This window comes from Salvelinus sp. IW2-2015, linkage group LG1 (assembly GCF_002910315.2).
Source record: "Salvelinus sp. IW2-2015 linkage group LG1, ASM291031v2, whole genome shotgun sequence".
Taxonomy (NCBI): domain Eukaryota; kingdom Metazoa; phylum Chordata; class Actinopteri; order Salmoniformes; family Salmonidae; genus Salvelinus; species Salvelinus sp. IW2-2015.
In genome coordinates, this window is record NC_036838.1 from 48,722,505 (window position 1) to 48,742,182 (window position 19,678).

General features: G+C 41.0%; 1 protein-coding gene across 1 annotated transcript; it reads right to left on the reverse strand.

Annotated features, from left to right (window-relative positions):
* Positions 1–2,519: 2,519 nt before the first annotated feature.
* Positions 2,520–17,034, reverse strand: gata1a (GATA binding protein 1a). The gene is made up of 6 exons (XM_023995024.2): positions 16,860–17,034; positions 15,075–15,311; positions 14,425–14,925; positions 3,650–3,795; positions 3,366–3,491; positions 2,520–3,104 (listed from the first exon to the last, which is right to left on the reverse strand). The coding sequence occupies exons 2-6, from the start codon at positions 15,286–15,288 to the stop codon at positions 2,817–2,819; spliced, it is 1,275 nt and encodes a 424-aa protein (XP_023850792.1). The 5' UTR covers positions 15,289–15,311; positions 16,860–17,034; the 3' UTR covers positions 2,520–2,816.
* Between the last annotated feature and the right edge of the window lie 2,644 nt (positions 17,035–19,678).

Consider the following 19,678-nt stretch of genomic DNA (forward strand, 5'->3'; position numbering starts at 1 on the left):
AAATAGATTCACATAGTGGTGTTTTTTCTTACACAATGTTTATTGATGTATTACTCTGAACAATTATCGCATAGGCTGATACCAAACTTTTAGGTTATTTCTGATAACATACTATTGTATCTATTCATTGGAGCCTACATTATTCAAAACACATGAAGCAATGACTTCTCAAAGAATAATACTGAAAGTGTCAATGGAATAGACAGATGGGAACCAACGGATGGCCTGTGGTTGCTAATCTCTCCCTGTCATTTTTTGCCATTTCCCCAAACCATAGCTGGCCGCACCAGCAGATAAAGCCAATTAAGGAAAGGCTGAATAAATTATGGAAACTCACCAGCCTCTCGGAGAATCTAACTCTTACTCTCTTCATATTCTCATGTCATATTCACTAACTCAGCATCTTCTTATTTTTTTTAAGCTCACAAAACAGTGAGAGGAAGAGCCGAAACCTTGAGAAAAACAAGCAGAGTTGTGTATTAAAAAATAAATTATTATAGAGAGCATGTATTGTATATATACATTATATAATATTAGGAGGGATAGTTATGGGAAATAGAGATGGCTGAATTCTCAGTGATTTATTTCACAAGGCCTTTATACATTGGCTTGACACTATGGTCAGAGAGCCATGGATGTCAGAGAGCCCTGGAAGTCATACTGTATGAAGTTCGTTTTTGATATGCATTCTTCAAAAGCAGGCTGAAGATGATTATGATCCGCTCTCGTAATGAAAGTGGATGTAAGCTTGAGTCTAGGTGGCATGTTCACTGGCTCTTCTTGCAACGGTGGTGTGCTCACAAGGCTGAAACAAAATGTTGCATAAATAAAGGTCCTGCTTCTCCCTGTGACCATCATGGCAGAGTCCTTTCTCCCTGTGACCGTAATGTCAGTGAACCGTGGATTCAAGGGTTGTATAAACACAACTTTGCAAATGACTGTTTAGATCTAGATCTGGTCCATTGAATCTATTTGTCTGGATTTATGTCCACAGCTTGACATGTTCATGAAGATATTATTGTGGTAGTGTTTTTGAAAATAAGTTTATGTACAGGAATGTACAGTAATACTGAAGTCAAAATTATTCTCTTTAGAGAGCTGCTCACAAATGTAGCCTTCTTTATGGTCATGCCTCATGAATAGCTTGACACCACAAATAATGTTGTTTTTTATTAAAAAGTGACTGTTGTCATACTGTCATTTATTAGTTTGATATTATCATTGGATTAATATTACTGTGATAATCATTATTGTTAGATTGATTTGTCTGTTTAGATTGAATAGTCTGTCTATTGTTAGATTAAGTCTGTTGAAGCATGCGTGGGCATTGGGCTGAGTACCTATGTGCACTGCAGAGCCTCTTAGTGAGTAACTGGAGGGGAGTGTGTATGATTGGCTTTTGGCAGCAGGTGGGTGGTTTAGAGTGTGTGGCTTCAGTGATAAGTTATCAGTAGTCTGACAGCCACTGTACTGAATAACCCCAACCCCACTCCCCACCATGAAATAGAAAAAGAGACACTTTCGAGGTCACAACTTCTATATTATATTGAGATGTACTTGTCCATACCAATCTGTACATATAGCAGTCCGAATGTTGTCTAGTTCAGCCATGCTACATTTTACATTAAAAAAATGTAATTTAGCAGATGCTTTTATCCAAAATGATTTACAGTTAGATATTATCACATGATATTGATTTGAACATGTTTATTCTGCCTGTAAGCTGATTTTAATCAGAATATCAAACTGTCATATCATATTTGTTTCTGAGTTATTACAAAGCAAATTATGTTTGTTGTTAATACATGACCTTTGCGTTCACGCACCATAGCAAACAGCAGGGAAATTGTGTAATGCATGAAACACCATGAGCATGCAGGTGTTTGTGGAACACTGTGTGTGCCCATGGTGTGTGTGTGTGCGCATGTGTCATTTTTTGTTCACCTAACGGTAAGTAATGTCACATCAATCTAAATTTAGAACCTGGCACAAGTTCCTCACTTGAGTTAAATGTTTTGTCACTTTCCCGCAGCTTAATGGAAAACCGAGGATTTGCATGTCTGGTGCCTCCAATACAATTCCACTGTCAGAGTCCTTACCCCAACAGAACCTGGACAAAGACACCATTATACCTCAGCAAGTGAGAGTACAATGCCACTATAGTGATACTCACTGCAGCACCTGAAACAGTCCTGATAATTTAAATACCATTTACACATTGAAAACGAGCAACTTGTGCCTAAACCCAGGTATTTGTTTAGAAATTAACCAGAAATAGTATAGAYGTTTTCTTAATATTATCATTCATGTTTTATTGTTTATGTGGAGCTTTTAAGAAATTACAAATATAGAAATGTAGCAAATGCAAAACAATTTCACATTTGAATGCCCTTTCACATTGGTCTACTAAAATCATAAACATTTGAAAAGGGATATGGCAACTGMAGTCGGTGCGTATTTACAAAATACAGCTACAAGCTCATACCAGTGTTAGCCGTATCAATGATCACAGTGGGACGTATAAACTTTACTTTTATTATTTTACTTTTCATAAACATAGAATATGCCTTTTAACAAAATACAGTCAAATTATTCTGTAAAAGTTTTTATTTTTTGATCTTGAAAAAATTAGCCACCATATTATGTCCAGTGTTTAGACAAGATCAACTTCACACGCAAAATTGGTAAGCAAGTATAAATGCATTTATGTACAGGGCATCCATTGTTACAAAGAAGCTTTTCCTCAGTAGGCTACTTTGTGTCTGTATGCTCTGTATGTTGCTGCCTTTATGGGTCTGCATATGCCCAGGTCTGTTTCACACCAGAGTGGGCACCATGGCAGTGTTTGGGTGTTGGGTGTAGGACAGGTTGGCAGACGGGTGCAGGCCGGAAGGTGGGGGGAGGAAGTGAGGGGTGTGGCTGTAGGAGAGCAGTGACCCTGGGCCCAGGGAGTAAGGGCCCCCGTGGTAATCGAGGGTGGGACCCTGTGATAGGTCAGGGTATTGCTCCAACATGGCACTCATCTTGCCCTTCTTGTTCTTGTTGGACACTTTACGGTTTCGTGTTTGGATACCGTCTTTCTTCATAGTAAGGGGTCTGTTGACCTGTGAAAAGAGAAGTGTGCCTTTACTTCATATACATAAGTTAGTACATTCTCTTTCTCCGTTATTACCCTGATACTACTATACTACATGAGGTAGATCTAAAACAAACCGCTCTTGCGGTTCAATGACTAGGGTTCAGTAGCTTGGAGTTGTGTGGGGTTTTGTCTTTTTAACCAGTGAAGGGGTGCTAGCTAGAAGCTGGTAATAGTAGCTCTCTAGCAGTCAGTATACTGTATCAGTGTATCTTGTTCATTGACTCACGTTGTGCAGCTTGAAGTAGAGTCCACAGGCATTGCACACAGGCTCACCGCTGGCATTCCGTCTCCACAATGTGGTGGTGCTGGTGTTACAGTTGGCACATTGTGTCCCAGCCCTCTTACTGACAATCTGAAACAGAGAGAGAGGAATGTACGTCAATTCTGTGGATGAAAGGTGAGTTCCAATGTTCATTTGGATTCTTTGAGTTTTTCAATCAATAGGTTGGCATGTCAACACAATAGAATTTACAACTGATTAGCTTATCCAATCCTTGTGCCATATCATACCAGTCTTTTCTTTGGCCGGATCAGGGGACGGTTTTGGCCATTCATCTTGTGATAAAGCCCACAGGCGTTACACAGGTAGTGTCCTGTCCCATCTCGACGCCATAGAGGGGTGTTAGTGGCTCCACAGTTGACGCACTCCCTGGCGTCTGCCACAAATCACAAACACACTACATCAGTCTCCTACTGGTCATTTGTTCCCAAAGAATCATCTGAAATCCCAAAGGATGTTCAGAGGAAAGCATGGGTGGATTGGCCATCTGGCAATTCTGGCAAATGCCTATTGGGCTGGATCATTTTTTAGTTGGGTGGGCTGGTTGAAATTAATACACACACATACGAAAAAATCTAACTATATAAAAATAAAACAATGAAAAAACTTAAGATGGCTGGCGGACCATGGGCATGTTGCGCAATTTCTGTTATACTAATATAAACTGGACAAAAATATAAACGCAACATAAAGTGTTGGTCCCATGTTTCATGAGCTGAAATATAAGATCCCCAGAAATGTTCCATATGCACAAAAAGCTTATTTCTCTCAAATTTGGTGCACATATTTGTTCACATCCCTGTTAGTGAGCATTTCTACTTTGCCAAGATAATCCATCCACCTGACAGGTGTGGCATATCAAGAAGCTGATTAATTATTATAGATCAAATCCCATTAGCGGGATCGATTTGACAACATCCGGTGAAATTGCAGAGCGCCAAATTCAAATTCAATTATTAGAAATGTTAAACTTTCATACAATCACAAGTGAAATACACCAAATTAAAGCTGAACTTCTTGTTCATCCAGCCACCGTGTCAGGTTTCAAAAAGACTTTACGGCGAAAGCAAACCATGCTATTATCTGAGGACAGCACACCGCATACAAACACATGCCAATCATATTTCAACCGTCCAGGCGTGACACAAAACTCAGAAATAACGATATAATTCATGCCTTACSTTTGAAGATCTTCTTCTGTTGGCATTCCAATATGTCCCATAAACATCACAAACGGTCCTTTTGTTCGATAAATTACGTAGTTATATCTCCAAAATGCCCATTTATTTGGCGAGTTTGATTCAGAAAAACACCGGTTCCAACTCGCCCGACATGAATACACATTATCTAATGTTACCTGTAAACTTTGTCGAAACATTTCAAACAACTTTCCTAATCTAACTTTAGGTATTTTAAAACGTAAATAATCGATAAAATTTAAGACGCTATAAACTGTGTTCAATAGAGGATAAAATGAAAGTGGAGCGAGCTTCAGGTCACACGCCCCAAACAAAAGAGTACACTTGGCTATACACCCAGAATGGAAAGGGCTACTTCTTCACTACTCAAAGGAAAAACATCAACCAATTTCMAAAGACTGTTGACATCTGGTGGAAGCCATAGGAACTGCAAGCATATTTCTATTAAAACGTGCTTGCCATAGGAAACCAATAGAAAACAGATTAGCTTTAAAAAAAAAATCCCTGGATGGATTGTGCTCGGGGTTTCGCCTGCCAAATCAGTTCTGTTATACTCACAGACATTATTCAAACAGTTTTAGAAACGGAGTGTTTTCAGAGTGTTTTCTATCCAAATCGACTAATAATATGCATAGCTTCTAGGCCTGAGTAGCAGGCAGTTTACTTTGGGCACGCTTTTCATCCGGACGTGAAAATACCGCCCCCTAGCCCAGAGAGGTTAAGAAAATATTGTATTTTTACTCCATACATTTTCCTTGACACCCAAAAGTACTCGTTACATTTTGAAATGGCTAGGAAAATAGTCAAATTCACGCACTTATCAACCGAACATCCCTGGTCATCCCTACTGCCTCTGATCTGGTGGACTAACTAAACACACATGCTTCGTTTGTAAAATATGTCTGAATGTTGGAGTGAGACCGTGGCTTTCCGTAAATTAAAAAACAAGAAAAAGGTGCCATCTGGTTTGCTTAATGTAAGGAATTTGAAATGATTTATATATATTTTTTTTGATACTTAAGTATTTTTTAAACCAAATACTTTTATACTTTCACTCAAGTAGAATTTTACTGGGTGACAATTACTTTTACTTGAGTAATTTTCTATTAAGGTATCTTTACGTATGATAGTTGGGTACTTTTTCCACCACTGGAAATGTTATACGATCAGAACACATTTTTCTCTCAAGCGCATGTGGGGGAGAGGAGAGTGGCTCACTCATCACAGCAGCAGGCCTCAGCGAGTGCACAGGCACAGGGGCAGGGAAGACAGTTTAAATACAGGAATCATGAGCATAATGCACTTTACTGTTTGACTAAATCATGGTTTTAGCCTTCCAAAAAACTGGAAGTTTTGATTGAGGTGACAATGTAGAATGTTTTTTATTTTCTTATTTTTTTAATTTCAGCTTTATTTAACCAGGTAAGCCAGTTGAGAACAAGCTCTCATTTACAACTGTGACCTTGCCAAGATAAAGCAAAGCAGTGCGACTAAAACGACAGCACAGAGTTACACATGGGATAAACATACGTACAGTCAATAACACAATAGAAAAATCAACGTACAGTGTGTGCAAATGTAGTAAGAGTGATAGATGTGCAGATGATGATGTGCAAGTAGAGATACTGGGGTACAAAAGAGCAACAAATAAAAAAAATAACAATATGGGGATGAGCTAGTTGGGTGTGCTATTTACTGATGGGCTGTGTACAGGTACAGTGATCGGTAAGCTGCTCTGACAGCTGATGCTTAAAGTTAGAGAGGGAGATATAAGTCTCCAGTTTCAGTGATTTTTGCAATTCATAACAGTCATTGGCAGCAGAGAACTGGAAGGAAAGGAGGCCAAAGGACGTGTTGGCTTTGGGGATGACCAGTGAAATATACCTGCTGGAGCACATGCTACAGGTGGGTGTTGCTATGGTGACCAGTGAGCTGAGATAAGGCGGGGCTTTACCTAGCAAAGACTTATAGATGACCTGGAGCCAGCGGGTTTGGCGCCGAATACGAAGCGAGGGCCAGCCAACGAGAGCATACAGGTTGCAGTGGTGGGTAGTATATGGGGCTTTGGTGACAAAACGGCTGGCACTGTGATAGACTACATCCAATTTGCTGAGTAGAGTGTTGGAGGCTATTTTGTAAATGATCGCCGAAGTTGAGGATCGGTAGGATAGTTAGATTTACGAGGGTATGTTTGGCAGCATGAGTGAAGGAGGCTTTGTTGTGAAATAGGAAACCGATTCTAGATTTAATTTTGGATTGGAGATGCTTAATGTGAGTCTGGAAGGAGAGTTTACAGTCTAACCAGACACCTAGGTATTTGCAGTTGTCCACATATTCTAAGTCAGAACCGTCCAGAGTAGTGATGCTAGTCGGGCGGGCGGTTGCGGGCAGCAATCGGTTGAAGAGCATGCATTTAGTTTTACTGGCATTTAAAAGCAGTTGGAAGCCACGGAAAGAGTGTTGTATGGCATTGAAGCTCGTTTGGAGGTTTGTTAACACAGTGTCCAAAGAAGGGCCAGATGTATAGAGAATGGTGTCATCTGCTTAGAGGTGGATCAGAGAATCCCCAGCAGCAAGAGCGACATCATTGATATATACAGATAAAAAGAGTTGGCCTGAGGATTGAACCCTGTGGCACCCCATAGAGACTGCCAGAGGTCTATTTGAGAAGTAGTTGGTGAACCAGGCGAGGCAGTCATTTGAGAAACCAAGGCTATTGAGTCTGCCTATAAGAATGTAGTGATTGACAGAGTCGAAAGCCTTGGCCAGGTCGATGAAGATGGCTACAGTACTGTCTTTTATCGACAGCGTTTATGATATCGTTTAGGACCTTGAGCGTGGCTGAGGTGGACCCATGACCAGCTCAGAAACCAGATTGCATAGTGGAGAAGGTACGGGGGGTTTCGAAATGGTCCGTGATGTGTTTGAAATGATAGATTATCGTAGATTTATCGGTGGTGACAGTGTTTCCTATCCTCAGTGCAGTGGGCAGCTGGGAGGAGGTGCTCTTCTTCTCCATGGACTTTACAGTGTCCCAAAACTTTTTGGAATTATTGCTACAGGATGCAAAGCTAGCCTTAGCTTTCCTAACTGACTGTGTATATTGGTTCCTGGCGTCACCTGAAAAGTTATTCGATGCTAATGCAGAACGCCACAGGATGTTTTTGTGCTGGTCAAGGGCAGTCAAGTCTGGGGTGAACCAAGGGCTATATCTGTTCTTAGTTCTACATTTTTTGAATGGGGCATGCTTATTTAAGATGGTGAGGAAAGCACTTTTAAAGAACAACCAGGCATCCTCTACTGATGGGATGAGGTCAATATCCTTCCAGGATACCCGGGCCAGGTCGATTAAAAAGGCCTGCTCACTGAAATGTTTTAGGAAGCATTTGACAGTGATGAGGGGTGGTCGTTTGACCGCGGACCCACTACGGACGCAGGCAATGAGGCAGTGATCGCTAAGATCCTGGTTGAAGACAGCAGAGGTGAATTTAGAGGGCAAGTTGGTCAGGATGATATCTGTGAGGGTGCCCATGGTTATGGATTTAGGGTTGTTTGATCATTTGTGTGAGATTGAGGGCATCTAGTTTAGATTGTAGGACGGCCAGGGTGTTAAGCATATCCCAGTTTAGGTCAACCAACAGTACGAACTCTGAAGATAGATGGGGGGCAATCAATTCACATATGGTGTACAAGGCACAGCTGGGGGCTGAGGGGGGTCTATAACAAGTGGCAACGGTGAGAGATTTATTTCTGGAAAGGTGGATTTTTAAAAGTAGAACCTCAAATTGGAAAGGTGGATTTTAAAAAGTAGAACCTTGAATTGTTTGGGCACAGACCTGGATAGTATGACAGAACTCTGCAAGCTATCTCTGCAGTAGATTGAAACTTCGCCCCCGTTGGCAGTTTTATCTTGTCAGATAATGTTGTAGTTGGGGATGGAAATTTCAGAATTTTTGGTGGCCTTCAGACACGGTTCAGACACGGCTAGGACATCTGGGTTGGCTGAGTGTGCTAAAGCAGTGAATTAAACAAATTTAGGGAGGAGGCTTCTGATGTTAACATGCATGAAACCAAGTCTTTTACGGTTACAGAAGTCAACAAATGAGAGTGCCTGGGAAATAGATGTGTTGCTGGGGGCTACAGGGCCTGAGTTAACCTCTACATCACCAGAGGAACAGAGGAGGAGTAGGATAAGGGTATGGCTAAAGGCTATAAGAACTGGTAGTCTAGTGCGTTGGGAACAGAGAATTAAAGGAGCAGATTTCTGAGCGTGGTAGAATAGATTCAGGGCATATTGTACAGACAAGGGTATGGTAGGATGTGAATACAGTGGAGGTAAACCTAAGCACTGAGTGACGATGAGAGAGGTTGTGTCTCTGGAGGCACAAGTTAAGCCAGGTGAGGTCTCAGAATGTGTGGGGGGTGGGACAAAAGAGCTATCTAAGATATGTTGGGCGGGGCTGGGGGATCTACAGTGAAATAAAACAATAATAACTAACCGAAACAGCTGTAGACAAGGCATACTGACATTACGGACAGGCATGTGTAGCCGAGTGATCATAAACGCAACATGGAACAGTTTCAACAATTTTACTGAGTTACAGTTCATATAAGGAAATCAGTCAATTGAAATAAATTCATTAGGCCCTAATTTATGGATTTCACTTGACTGGGCAGGGGCGCAGCCATGGCTAGCCATGGGAGGGCATAGGCCCATCCACTTGCGAGCCAGGCCCACCCACTAGGGAGCCAGGCCCAGCCAATCAGAACAAGTTTTTCCTTACAAAAGGGCTTCATTTTAGACAGAAATACTCCTCAGGCCTCCTGAGTGGCGCAGGGGTCTAAGGCACTGCATCGCAGTGCTAGCTGTGCCACTAAAGATTATTGGTTTGAGTCCAGGCTCTATCGCGACCGGCACATTGGTGCGGCTGGCTTCCAGATTAAGTGGGCATTGTGTCAAGAAGCAGTGCGGCTTGGTTGGGTTGTGTTTCGGAGGATGCATGGCTCTTGATCTTCGTCTCTCCATACGGGAGTTGCAGCGATGAGACAAGACTGTAGCTACTAATTGGATACCATGAAATTGGGGAGAAAAAGGGGGTAAACATTTTTACAAATTTAAATAAAAAATAAATACTCCTCAGTTTCAACAGCTGTCCGGGTGGCTGGTCTTAGACTATCCTGTAGGTGAAGAAGCCGGATGTGGAGGTCCTGGGCTGGCGTGGTTACACATGGTCTCGGTTGTGAGGCCGGTTGGACGTGCTGCCAAATTCTCTAAAGCGACGTTGGAGGCGGTTTATGGTAGAAAAATGTATATTCAACTATCTGGCACCAGCTCTGGGGGACATTCCTGCAGTCAGCATGCCAATCGCATGCTCCCTAAAACCTTGAGACATCTGTGGCGTTGTGTTGTGTGACAAAATTGCACATTTTAGAGTGGCCTTTTATTGTACCCAGCACAAGGTGCACCTGTGTAATGATCATGCTGTTTAATAAAGAATGTAGTGAAGTAAAAGTAAAAGTAGCCAAAATATAAATAGTAAAGTACTTAAGTAGTACTTTAAAGTATTTTTTATTTAAGTACTTTACGCCACTGAACATTTCAAAATGCAATTGTGGTTAAAACACAGCTTTGGAAGCTTTGTTCCCTTGTCACTGTCAAAGAGAGGAGGGTCTCAGCTTTCTGTAGTTATAATTGTTATTTCTCAACTCTGAATATTCAGCTCAATAGCTACGATTTGGTATGGCTTTGAGGTATTGAGTAGAACTTGAGCGAAATGCACTTGTTGTTGAGGGCATAGGCCTATAAGTCTCATTGTTAATACTGTCGGGCTGTTAAGGTGACCATATTACCACCACACAATCAAATTCACAATAAAATTCCACATGACCATTTAGTCATGGTAACTTGGCTTCTCCAAGCTCTGATGCTGCTGATGGTCATTAGTAGCCTACCAAACTTGACAACTGTCAAGTACTCAGGACTCTATCGTCCCTCTAGTCACTCTGACATCAATGCAAATGTTTACGAAAATAAAATCAAACACTTCATGAGAGCCCATGAGCTCATGTTGCGCAATATTTCTATAGGCTAATGCATTTGCTTAGAAAACAGAGTTTTGATGGCCTCTATTAAAAAGAGGATCCCAACAGCTTTCTAAAGGCTAGGCCTACTTTATTTATTTATCAACTTTCCTAATATTAAGCACAATGCTTCACTTTACAATAGGAGTATAGCCTACCAGGCTGGCATGAAAATGAACAAAGGGAAAAGCGTCCTCCATTCTCTATTTAGGTGCATAGATGACATGTCTTTTTTCCCCTCATGCTCTGTCCGAGACAGACATGTTAATGGTCCATTCTAAATCCAACCTAATTTCACACATATTTTGCGACATTCTCAAATCATAGTCGCACACCTCATTCAGCCTAGCCCATAGGCCTATATGTTTTGATAATGTTTGTATCACAACTAAAGTGGCCAAATAACTTCTTAAAATTAAGCACATTATTCTGCTTTACAACGGGTGTAGAGCCTAACAGAAATACATAGGCAGCACGAGTTTCAAATTCGGGGAAAATCATTTTCACCATAAAAATGCACCTTTATAATAGAGCATTACATGCATAATCGCATTTGCGGTCATTTTTGAGAACAGTGTTTTCCGCTAATTGATTGCATTTTGGAAAAATCGCAATTATAGCCTACTGCCGTGTGCGATTTGCTACACTTATAATATGAAGAAATAGTCTAATAGTTTATCAACATTTTAAGCAAAATGTTCTGATCTGTTGCATCACCCTCATTTCTTTWAAAAAYWWTTTTGATGCGAGTGGTTGTATTAATTTGGGATCTGTCGCATCCCACAACTGTCCCAGAGTATGTTTGGAATATTTATTTATTGCACAGAAGAACAAGTTGTCCAATAGAATAGGTCAACTTCTGTACGATGGGGGATAGTAGATTGACATAGGCTAATGCTTTTGCCTCCTCATCTTATTGGCTGACGAAAAGTAGGCTAAATTTGGACAGTTCTTCTAACATCTTCAATATGCGCCTCGGAATTTGATAAGAGTGACACGTGCAATTGCATCCCCGATGTGCCTGTCTTCACTTGTAGCCTACTGCTTAGCTGTGACAAGGACCTGATCACGTGACGGGCATTAGCTAATAAGAATTAAGATATCTGAGAAAGCCATGTGAGTGAGAGTGCTTTGGAGCACAGCAGCCGGGAGAAGGGAATTATAATTACACTGAACAAAAATATAAACGCAACAAGCGACTATTTAAAAGATTTTACTGAGTTACAGTTCATATAAGGAAATCAGTCAATATAAATACATTCATTAGGCCCTAGTCTATGGATTTCACATGACTGGAAATACAAATATCCATCTGCTGGTCACAGATGCCTTAAAAAATGGTAGGGTCGTGGATCAGAAAACCAGTCAGTATCTGGTGTMACCACCATTTGCCTCCTTCGCAAAAAGTTGATCAGGCTGTTGATTGTGGCCTGTGGAATGTTGTCCCAGTTCCTCTTCAATGGCTGTGCGAAGTTGCTGGATATTGGTGGGAACTGGATCACACTGTCATACACGTCGATCCAGAGCATCCCAAACATGCTCAATGGGTGACATGTCTGGTGCATGTGCAGACCATGGAAGAACTGGGAAATTATCAGCTTACAGGAATTGTGTACAGATCCTTGTAACATGGGGCCGTCCATTATTATGCTAAAACATGAGGCGATGGCACCGGATGAATGGCACGACAATGGGCCTCATGATCTCGCCATGGTATCTCTGTGCATTCAAATTGCCATTGATAAAATGCAATTGTGTTCATTGTTCGTAGCTTATTCCGGCCCATACCATAACCCCACCGCCACCATGGGGCACTCTGTTCACAACATTGACATCAGCAAACCGCTGTTCCACACAACGTCTGCCATCTGCCCAATACAGTTGAAACTGGGATTCATCCATGAAGAACACACTTCTCCAGTGTGCCCATGGCCATCGAAGGTGAGCATTTGTCCACTAAAGTCAGTTACAACGCCAAACTGCAGTCGTGTCAAGACCCTGGTGAAGACGACAAGCATGAAGATGAGATGGTTTCTGACAAGTTTGTGCAGAAATTCTTCACTTATGCAAACCCACAGTTTAGTCAGATGTCCTGGTGGCTGGTCTCAGATGATCCTGTAGGTGAAGAATCCGAATGTGGAGGTCCTGGGCTGGCGTGGTTACACGTGGCTCTGCGGTTGTGAGGCCGGTTGGACGTACTGTCAAATGTTCTAAAACAATGTTAGAGGCGGCTTATGGTAGAGAAATTAACTGGAAACAGCTCATGTGCACATTCCTGCAGTCAGTATGCCAATTTCACGCTCTCTCAAAACTTGAGACATCTGTGGCATTGTGTTGTGTAACAAAACTGCACATTTTCACGTTTGCTTTTATTGTCCCCAGCACAAGGTGCACCCATGTAATGATCATACTGTTTAATCAGCTTCTTGATATGCCACACCCGTTAAGTGAATGGATTATCTTGGTAAAGGAGAAATGCCCACTAACAGGGATGAAAACAAATTTGTGTACAAAATATGAGAGATATAAGCTTTTTGTGCATATGGAACATTTCTGGGATGTTTTATTTCAACTCATGAAACATGGAACCAACACCTTACATGTTGCGTTTCTACTTTTGTTGAGTGTACTATATTCAGCCCAATGGCACAACGGCCACTTTGGCCGCAAAAGGCATGGATTGTTTAGGGGCATTACGGCCACACAAGGGGGATGCCACGGGAAATTCGAGGCCTGGTGAGAATAATATCAAGTGCTTGTCAAATTGTAATTGAGTGACTGATGAAGTATGTGCAGCCTGCAAAAAAAACAAAGAAAAGCTCATGCCTTTCATGCAACCTTTTTCAAATCATCATTAGAGTCGCATCATGCAGCCTTAGAATGTATTAAAAATCAAAACATATAGCCAATGGTGGAAAAAGTACCCACTTGTCATACTTGAGTAAAAGTAAAGATACATTAAAGGAAAATGACTCAAGTAAAAGTGAAAGCCACCCAGTAAAATACTACTTCAGTAAAAGTCTAAAAGTATTTGAATTTAAATATACTTAAGTATCAAAAGTAAAAGTATAAATCATTTTAAATTCCTTATATTAAGCAACCCAGATGGCATGATTTTCTTGTTTTTTTTTATTTACCCATATCAGGGCCTAACATAAAGACAACTCAGAGAATGCTATTCTGTTTTTCTGAAATAGACTACATTTTCTTCATATCATGTTTCTTTAAACCTGTCTAAAATAAATAATGGATTCAATGTGATGGTGTAGGCTATATTAAATTGATTTATTAGACTTTTTAAAATGTAGATGTTCCAAATGTCTGCATCAGTGAATTGTAGGCTGTACATGGAAGCCAGGAAATGCTAAACGTGTTTATGTTAATTAACTGTCAATTACCATGAGACTGGCAGTTATTTTCTTGACAGTCACCAGCTGACAAAATGTAATGACCGCCACAGCCCTACTGTAGGTGGTAGCCTACAACTGCAATGTTTTTTTAAGACATTACATTTACTGTTGGATGAATACATGGCTACTAGCAGTGGGTATTATATTTAGAGTTAGCGATCTAGTTAATGTGTTTTGAGTTTCCACTTCCTCAGGTATTGAACCCCAAATAATTAGCCTACGATATTAGTTAGTGCACATAAAGATGTATGTAATTAAGTAATCTCTACTGAACCCCCCAAAAATCAGGCTATTCTGGAGTCCTATTTTGCTCACCTGGTGGGGACAGCCTCATCTTATTACGTAGTTTGGGGGAGTAGGAGGAGGGGTTAATCCATGCCCCTGGAGAGTAGAGGCCTGCTGTGCTGTAGTCCTGTGGAGAGGTTATGTACGAGCTGTAGGGGCCCAGCATCTGCGAGTGGGAGTGGGGAGATGGTGTGTAAACACCCCCAGCAGCTGAAGTCAGATTCAGAAAACTGCTTCCACCACCTCCCCCTAAAGGACTCAAGCGCTCGGCCTTCAAGGCCTCCTGAAGCCTGGGACTTTCCTTGCCATCCCTGCCTGGAGAGGAGTACCCATTTCTGCAGGAAAACGAGGATGTGGCACTGGAGGCATAAAGGGAGGTTGGGGTGTGTGGGTGCAGTGGAGTCTTGGTGAAAGGGTTGCTGGTCCAAGTAGAGGTTGATGGGTTGTAAGGAGAGCTCAGAGAGTGGCTTCCAGGCCCTTCTAGCCATTGGAGGTTGCTTGGGAGAGAGGGCGAGGAGTACACTTGGCGGACTGTACGAGAGAGATACAATAGACGGGCATAGTTGTCAGGGGAGTCCCTCATTACACATTTTTCAAATACTTTTATATTCAATGTTAATTTAAACTCTGAAAGGTCAACATAAACGTTTTAAAGTTATGTTAGGTTCCACACTGCTGACCTGAGCTGTGTCTGTAGGCTGATGGAGCCCTGCTGTGGCTGGGGTTGGAGAAGTAGGAGGGCAGGCTGGTGAAATCAGTCTCATGGTTGGAGAAGAAGGGCTCTCCCTCCTCTCCTGCAGGTAGTAAGCCAGGCTCTGAGGAGAAGCTGGCCAGGGGATCAGAGCTGAGCAGAGCCGGAGACACCCAGTGAGACTGTTCAGTAGAATCCTCCATGTTTACAGAGATAACCACTGACTCTGAAACAACAGAAAGGATTTGGAGAAATCTGCCATTCTTAGGGAGTCCCAGGGAATAGATCTAGTTGGGACCTGATTTGACCTATAGAAACAACCAGACAGGACCAGCATCTCAGTAGGCCGATGTGATTTACATTCAATAATGTTGTTTGTGTGGATGCCATTTTAAAGAAACCCATGTAACTTCAAGACATGATGGTCCCTCGACAGCAGCAGTTCTTTTCTAACTTCCCTTTCAAGAATCCTCATTTGCCTGTGGCTGAAAGTAGACCCTAATAATTAATAAACCTATCTGTAATTACAAACAGTGAACAAACGTTTGCTGACTACAACAAATGACCTTTATAGGAATTCATATTATGTGTTTTATAAAAACAGAATATGAGAGAAACATCCCTGGGCTAAAACAGTGAGTTCTTCTAAGGAAAAAACTAATACAAATTGTAATAATGAAATTGAAAACAGTTCATTCAATGGAAATAATCTGTTTATAGATGTTCAGCACTTACATGGTGCTGGTGCTTTGATAATTTGATATAGTTCAGTGACAATTTTGCATAATATAAAGTGAGTTTATCACATTCAATGGAATTGATGGTATAATTAATCTCTGCAAACAACGGAAGTATGGTCTGCTCTGTAACAGACAGTGCAGGGTGTACAGTAGTTAGTAGTAGACACAATGTTGCACCATATCTTTATTCACTTGTGATAAGGGAAAAGAGGAGCCTAATAGGGTCTGATGGAGTCTGAGAAAATCAGATAGAGTACATTATTGTCCTACTTAATATACCTAGCACCAGTGATATGACGGAATCAACTAATCCCATCTGATTAGTAGAAATCTATTGCAACACAATTACTGCTGACTAACAGCCAGTGGACCATAGAAAACCACTGTTATGGAACTTCTCTTAATAAAAAAATTGTGCATAATATATCAATGCTATCACTGCAATAACAACAACAAAACAATTTGCCCAAATAATCACAATAGGAAAATAGTGAAATGACACTGTAAATTTCCAATGGTATAGGAGAGTTTTACTCTCATTGTATACCATCCGTTATGGCAAAAATACATAGATGTCAAAATTGTAAAGTGAAATAGTTACAATTCAAATGTTAATGAAAATGCTTTATGTTAAATTAAGATTCAACTCAAATTATTAATCCAACTAGATGAAGAGAAGTAACATACTAGAAATAAAGACATGATGAGCAATTAAGACCCATGTTGATAAGTGTACACTTGTCTGGATATAAATAATTCAACAATGCCCTCCTTTACTGTAACTGTAGTGTTACAGTTGTAGCTAGGGTTACCAAAATGTAACATGATGAAAAAGTTTAAGAACTTTATCTAAAGAAGCCATTGCCACTTTTATCTCCCATAGTGTTGCAGCCAATCAATCAACGAATGATCTGGAGTAATGCAGAATGCTAACTTCCACAGGTTCCAGTTTCACACCATTACACTTCCACTGTCACTCACAGGCTGATAGTGTGTACAGTGGCACTGTAATGTGACAGAAAAGCTGTACCTACCTGAGGTCCCTGTGAGGAGTGGATGTCAAAGGTGAGTAAAGTACGGCCGCAGTAGAAGGATACCCAGCTAGGTGAGAGATTAAGAGATCATTCAGCCTGAGGTTTGTATCTGTGTATGTGTGGGAAAATCTCCAGAAGACTAACTGAGTTCTAGAACCCCTCGAAAATGACTGAGATTAAGGTTAGAAAGGGAGCGATGGGAGGGGTTGGGGAGAACCTTTTTGAAAGACACACCTCCTTGTCCTGCTATACCAAGAGATCTAATTTGTCTGTTAGGGTAGACTCACTATAGTCAGTCCCAACTAGAAATTGTCAGCAAATGTATCAATACCCAGAAACTCTTTATTATGATCATTATTTACTTCTATGTTATTGATAGGAATGGTTAACATGAACAGTTTTTAATATTTTCTGTATGATTCCATTTATGTCATGGTATTGTTGTATAAAAAAGGGGTGTTGACGGGTATTAATGTGGCTTGTGTCAGTAATATCTGGACTAGCCAACTAAACTCAGCTCCACGATTTACAATAGATTTGAACTGCAACTAGTGTGGGGGGACTGGAGCTCCAACGTCACATAAAATTACGTTTTTATCAAAAACGACATATTTCAGCACCCCAACAATAGACTGTAAATGTGTGCTGTTCTTTGGGTGCTGAAATCTGTCATTTTTTTATAACATTTTCATTTTATGTTTGGTCGGAGCTCCAGTCCGCCCACACTAGTCGCCGCTCAACTCTATCTCAAATCGTGGGGTTGAGTTTGCTGGCTACAGTTGAAGTCAGAAGTTTACATACACCTTAGCCAAAGACATCTAAACTCAGTTTTTCACAATTCCTGACATTTAATCCTAGTAAAAATTCCCTGTCTTGGGTCAGTTAGGATCACCACTTTATTTTAAGAATGTGAAATGTCAGAATAATAGTAGAGAGAATGATTTATTTGAACTTTTATTTCTTTCATCACATTCCCAGTGGGTCAGAAGTTTACATACACTCAATTAGTATTTGGTAGGATTGCCTTTAAATTGCTTCACTTGGGTCAAATGTTTCGGGTAGCCTTCCACAAGCTTCCCACAATAAGTTGGGTGAATTTTGGCCATTCCTCCTGACAGAGCTGGTGTAACTGAGTCAGGTTTGTAGGCCTCCTTGCTCGCACACACTTTTTCAGTTCTACCCGCAAATGTTCTACAGGAATTGAGGTCAGGGCTTTGTGATGGCCACTCCAATACCTTGACTTTGTTGTCCTTAGGCCATTTTGCCACAACTTTGGAAGTATGCTTGGGGTCATTGTCCATTTGGAAGACCCATTTCGACCAAGCTTTAACTTCCTGACTGATGTCTTGAGATGTTGCTTCAATATATCCACATAATTTCTCATCGTCATGATGCCATCTATTTTGTGAAGTGCACCAGTCCCTCCTGCAGCAAAGCACCCCCACAACATGATGCTGCCACCCGTGCTTCACGGTTGGGATGGTGGTCTTCGGCTTGCAAGCGTCACCCTTTTCCCCCCAAACATAACGATGGTCATTATGGCCAAACAGTTCTATTTTTGTTTTATCAGACCAGAGGACATTTCTCCAAAAAGTACGATCTTTGTCCCCATGTGCAGTTGCAAACCGTAGTCTGGCTTTTTTTTTTGCAGTTTTGGAGCAGTGGCTTCTCCTAGGCTGAGTGGCCTTTCAGGTTATGTCGATATAGGACTCGTTTTACTGTGGATATAGATACTTTTGTACCTGTTTCCTCCAGCATCTTCATATGGTCCTTTGCTGTTGTTCTGGGATTGATTTGCCTTTTTCGCACCAAAGTACGTTAATCTCTAGGAGACAGAACGCGTCTCCTTCCTGAGCAGTATGACGGCTGCGTGGTCCCATGGTGTTTATACTTGCGTACTATTGTTTGTACAGATGAACGTGGTACCTTCAGGTGTTTGGAAGTTGCTCCCAAGGATGAACCAGACTTGTGGAGGTCTACAGTTTTTTTCTGAGGTCTTGGCTGATTTCTTTTGATTTTCCCATGATGTTAAGAAAAGAGGCACTGAGTTTGAAGGTAGGCCTTGAAATACATCCACAGGTACACCTCCAATTGACACAAATTATGTAAATTCCAAGCTGTTTAAAGGCACAGTCAACTTACTGTATGTAAACTTCTGACCCACTGGAATTTTGATACAGTGAATTATAAGTTAAATAATCTGTCTGTAAAAAAGTGTTGGAAAAATMACTTGTGTCATACACAAAGCTATAGTTTGTTAACAAGACATTTGTGGAGTGGTTGAAAAATGAGTTTTAATGACTCTAACCGAAGTGTATGTAAACTTCTGACTTCAACCATACGTCTCAACCAATGTCTTGGACTAATAAAATGTGTATGTCAGAATTTCACTGTCTCTGAATTTCACTGAATTTTGCGCACTGGAATTCTTCTCAGTATCTGCTCCTGAATTACAATCTTCATTGAGTTATGCAAGCAGCTTGCAGCAGGGACTATTTTTGTCTGTTGATGGATATGCATACAACGCTGATAAGACCCACATCGTAAAAAGGAGAGATGGGCATTTTAACAAAACAAATAAAAAATGCAAAGAATACATTTCTCTGTGGTTCTGCACAGCTTAGAGTGGAGGACAGTAATGCAAATTGGGAGAGGTGCTGCAATCATGGAGAGAGATATGGTCTGGACACAGGCAGGCTTCAGACAGGCCTCACTCTGTCACAATCATTTGGTAGTCAAAGCATCCTCGACTTTCCTCCTCCTTTGTTCATTTACGGTTTTCATGGAAATTAGGAGAGAGTTAGAGAGAAGTGAAACCT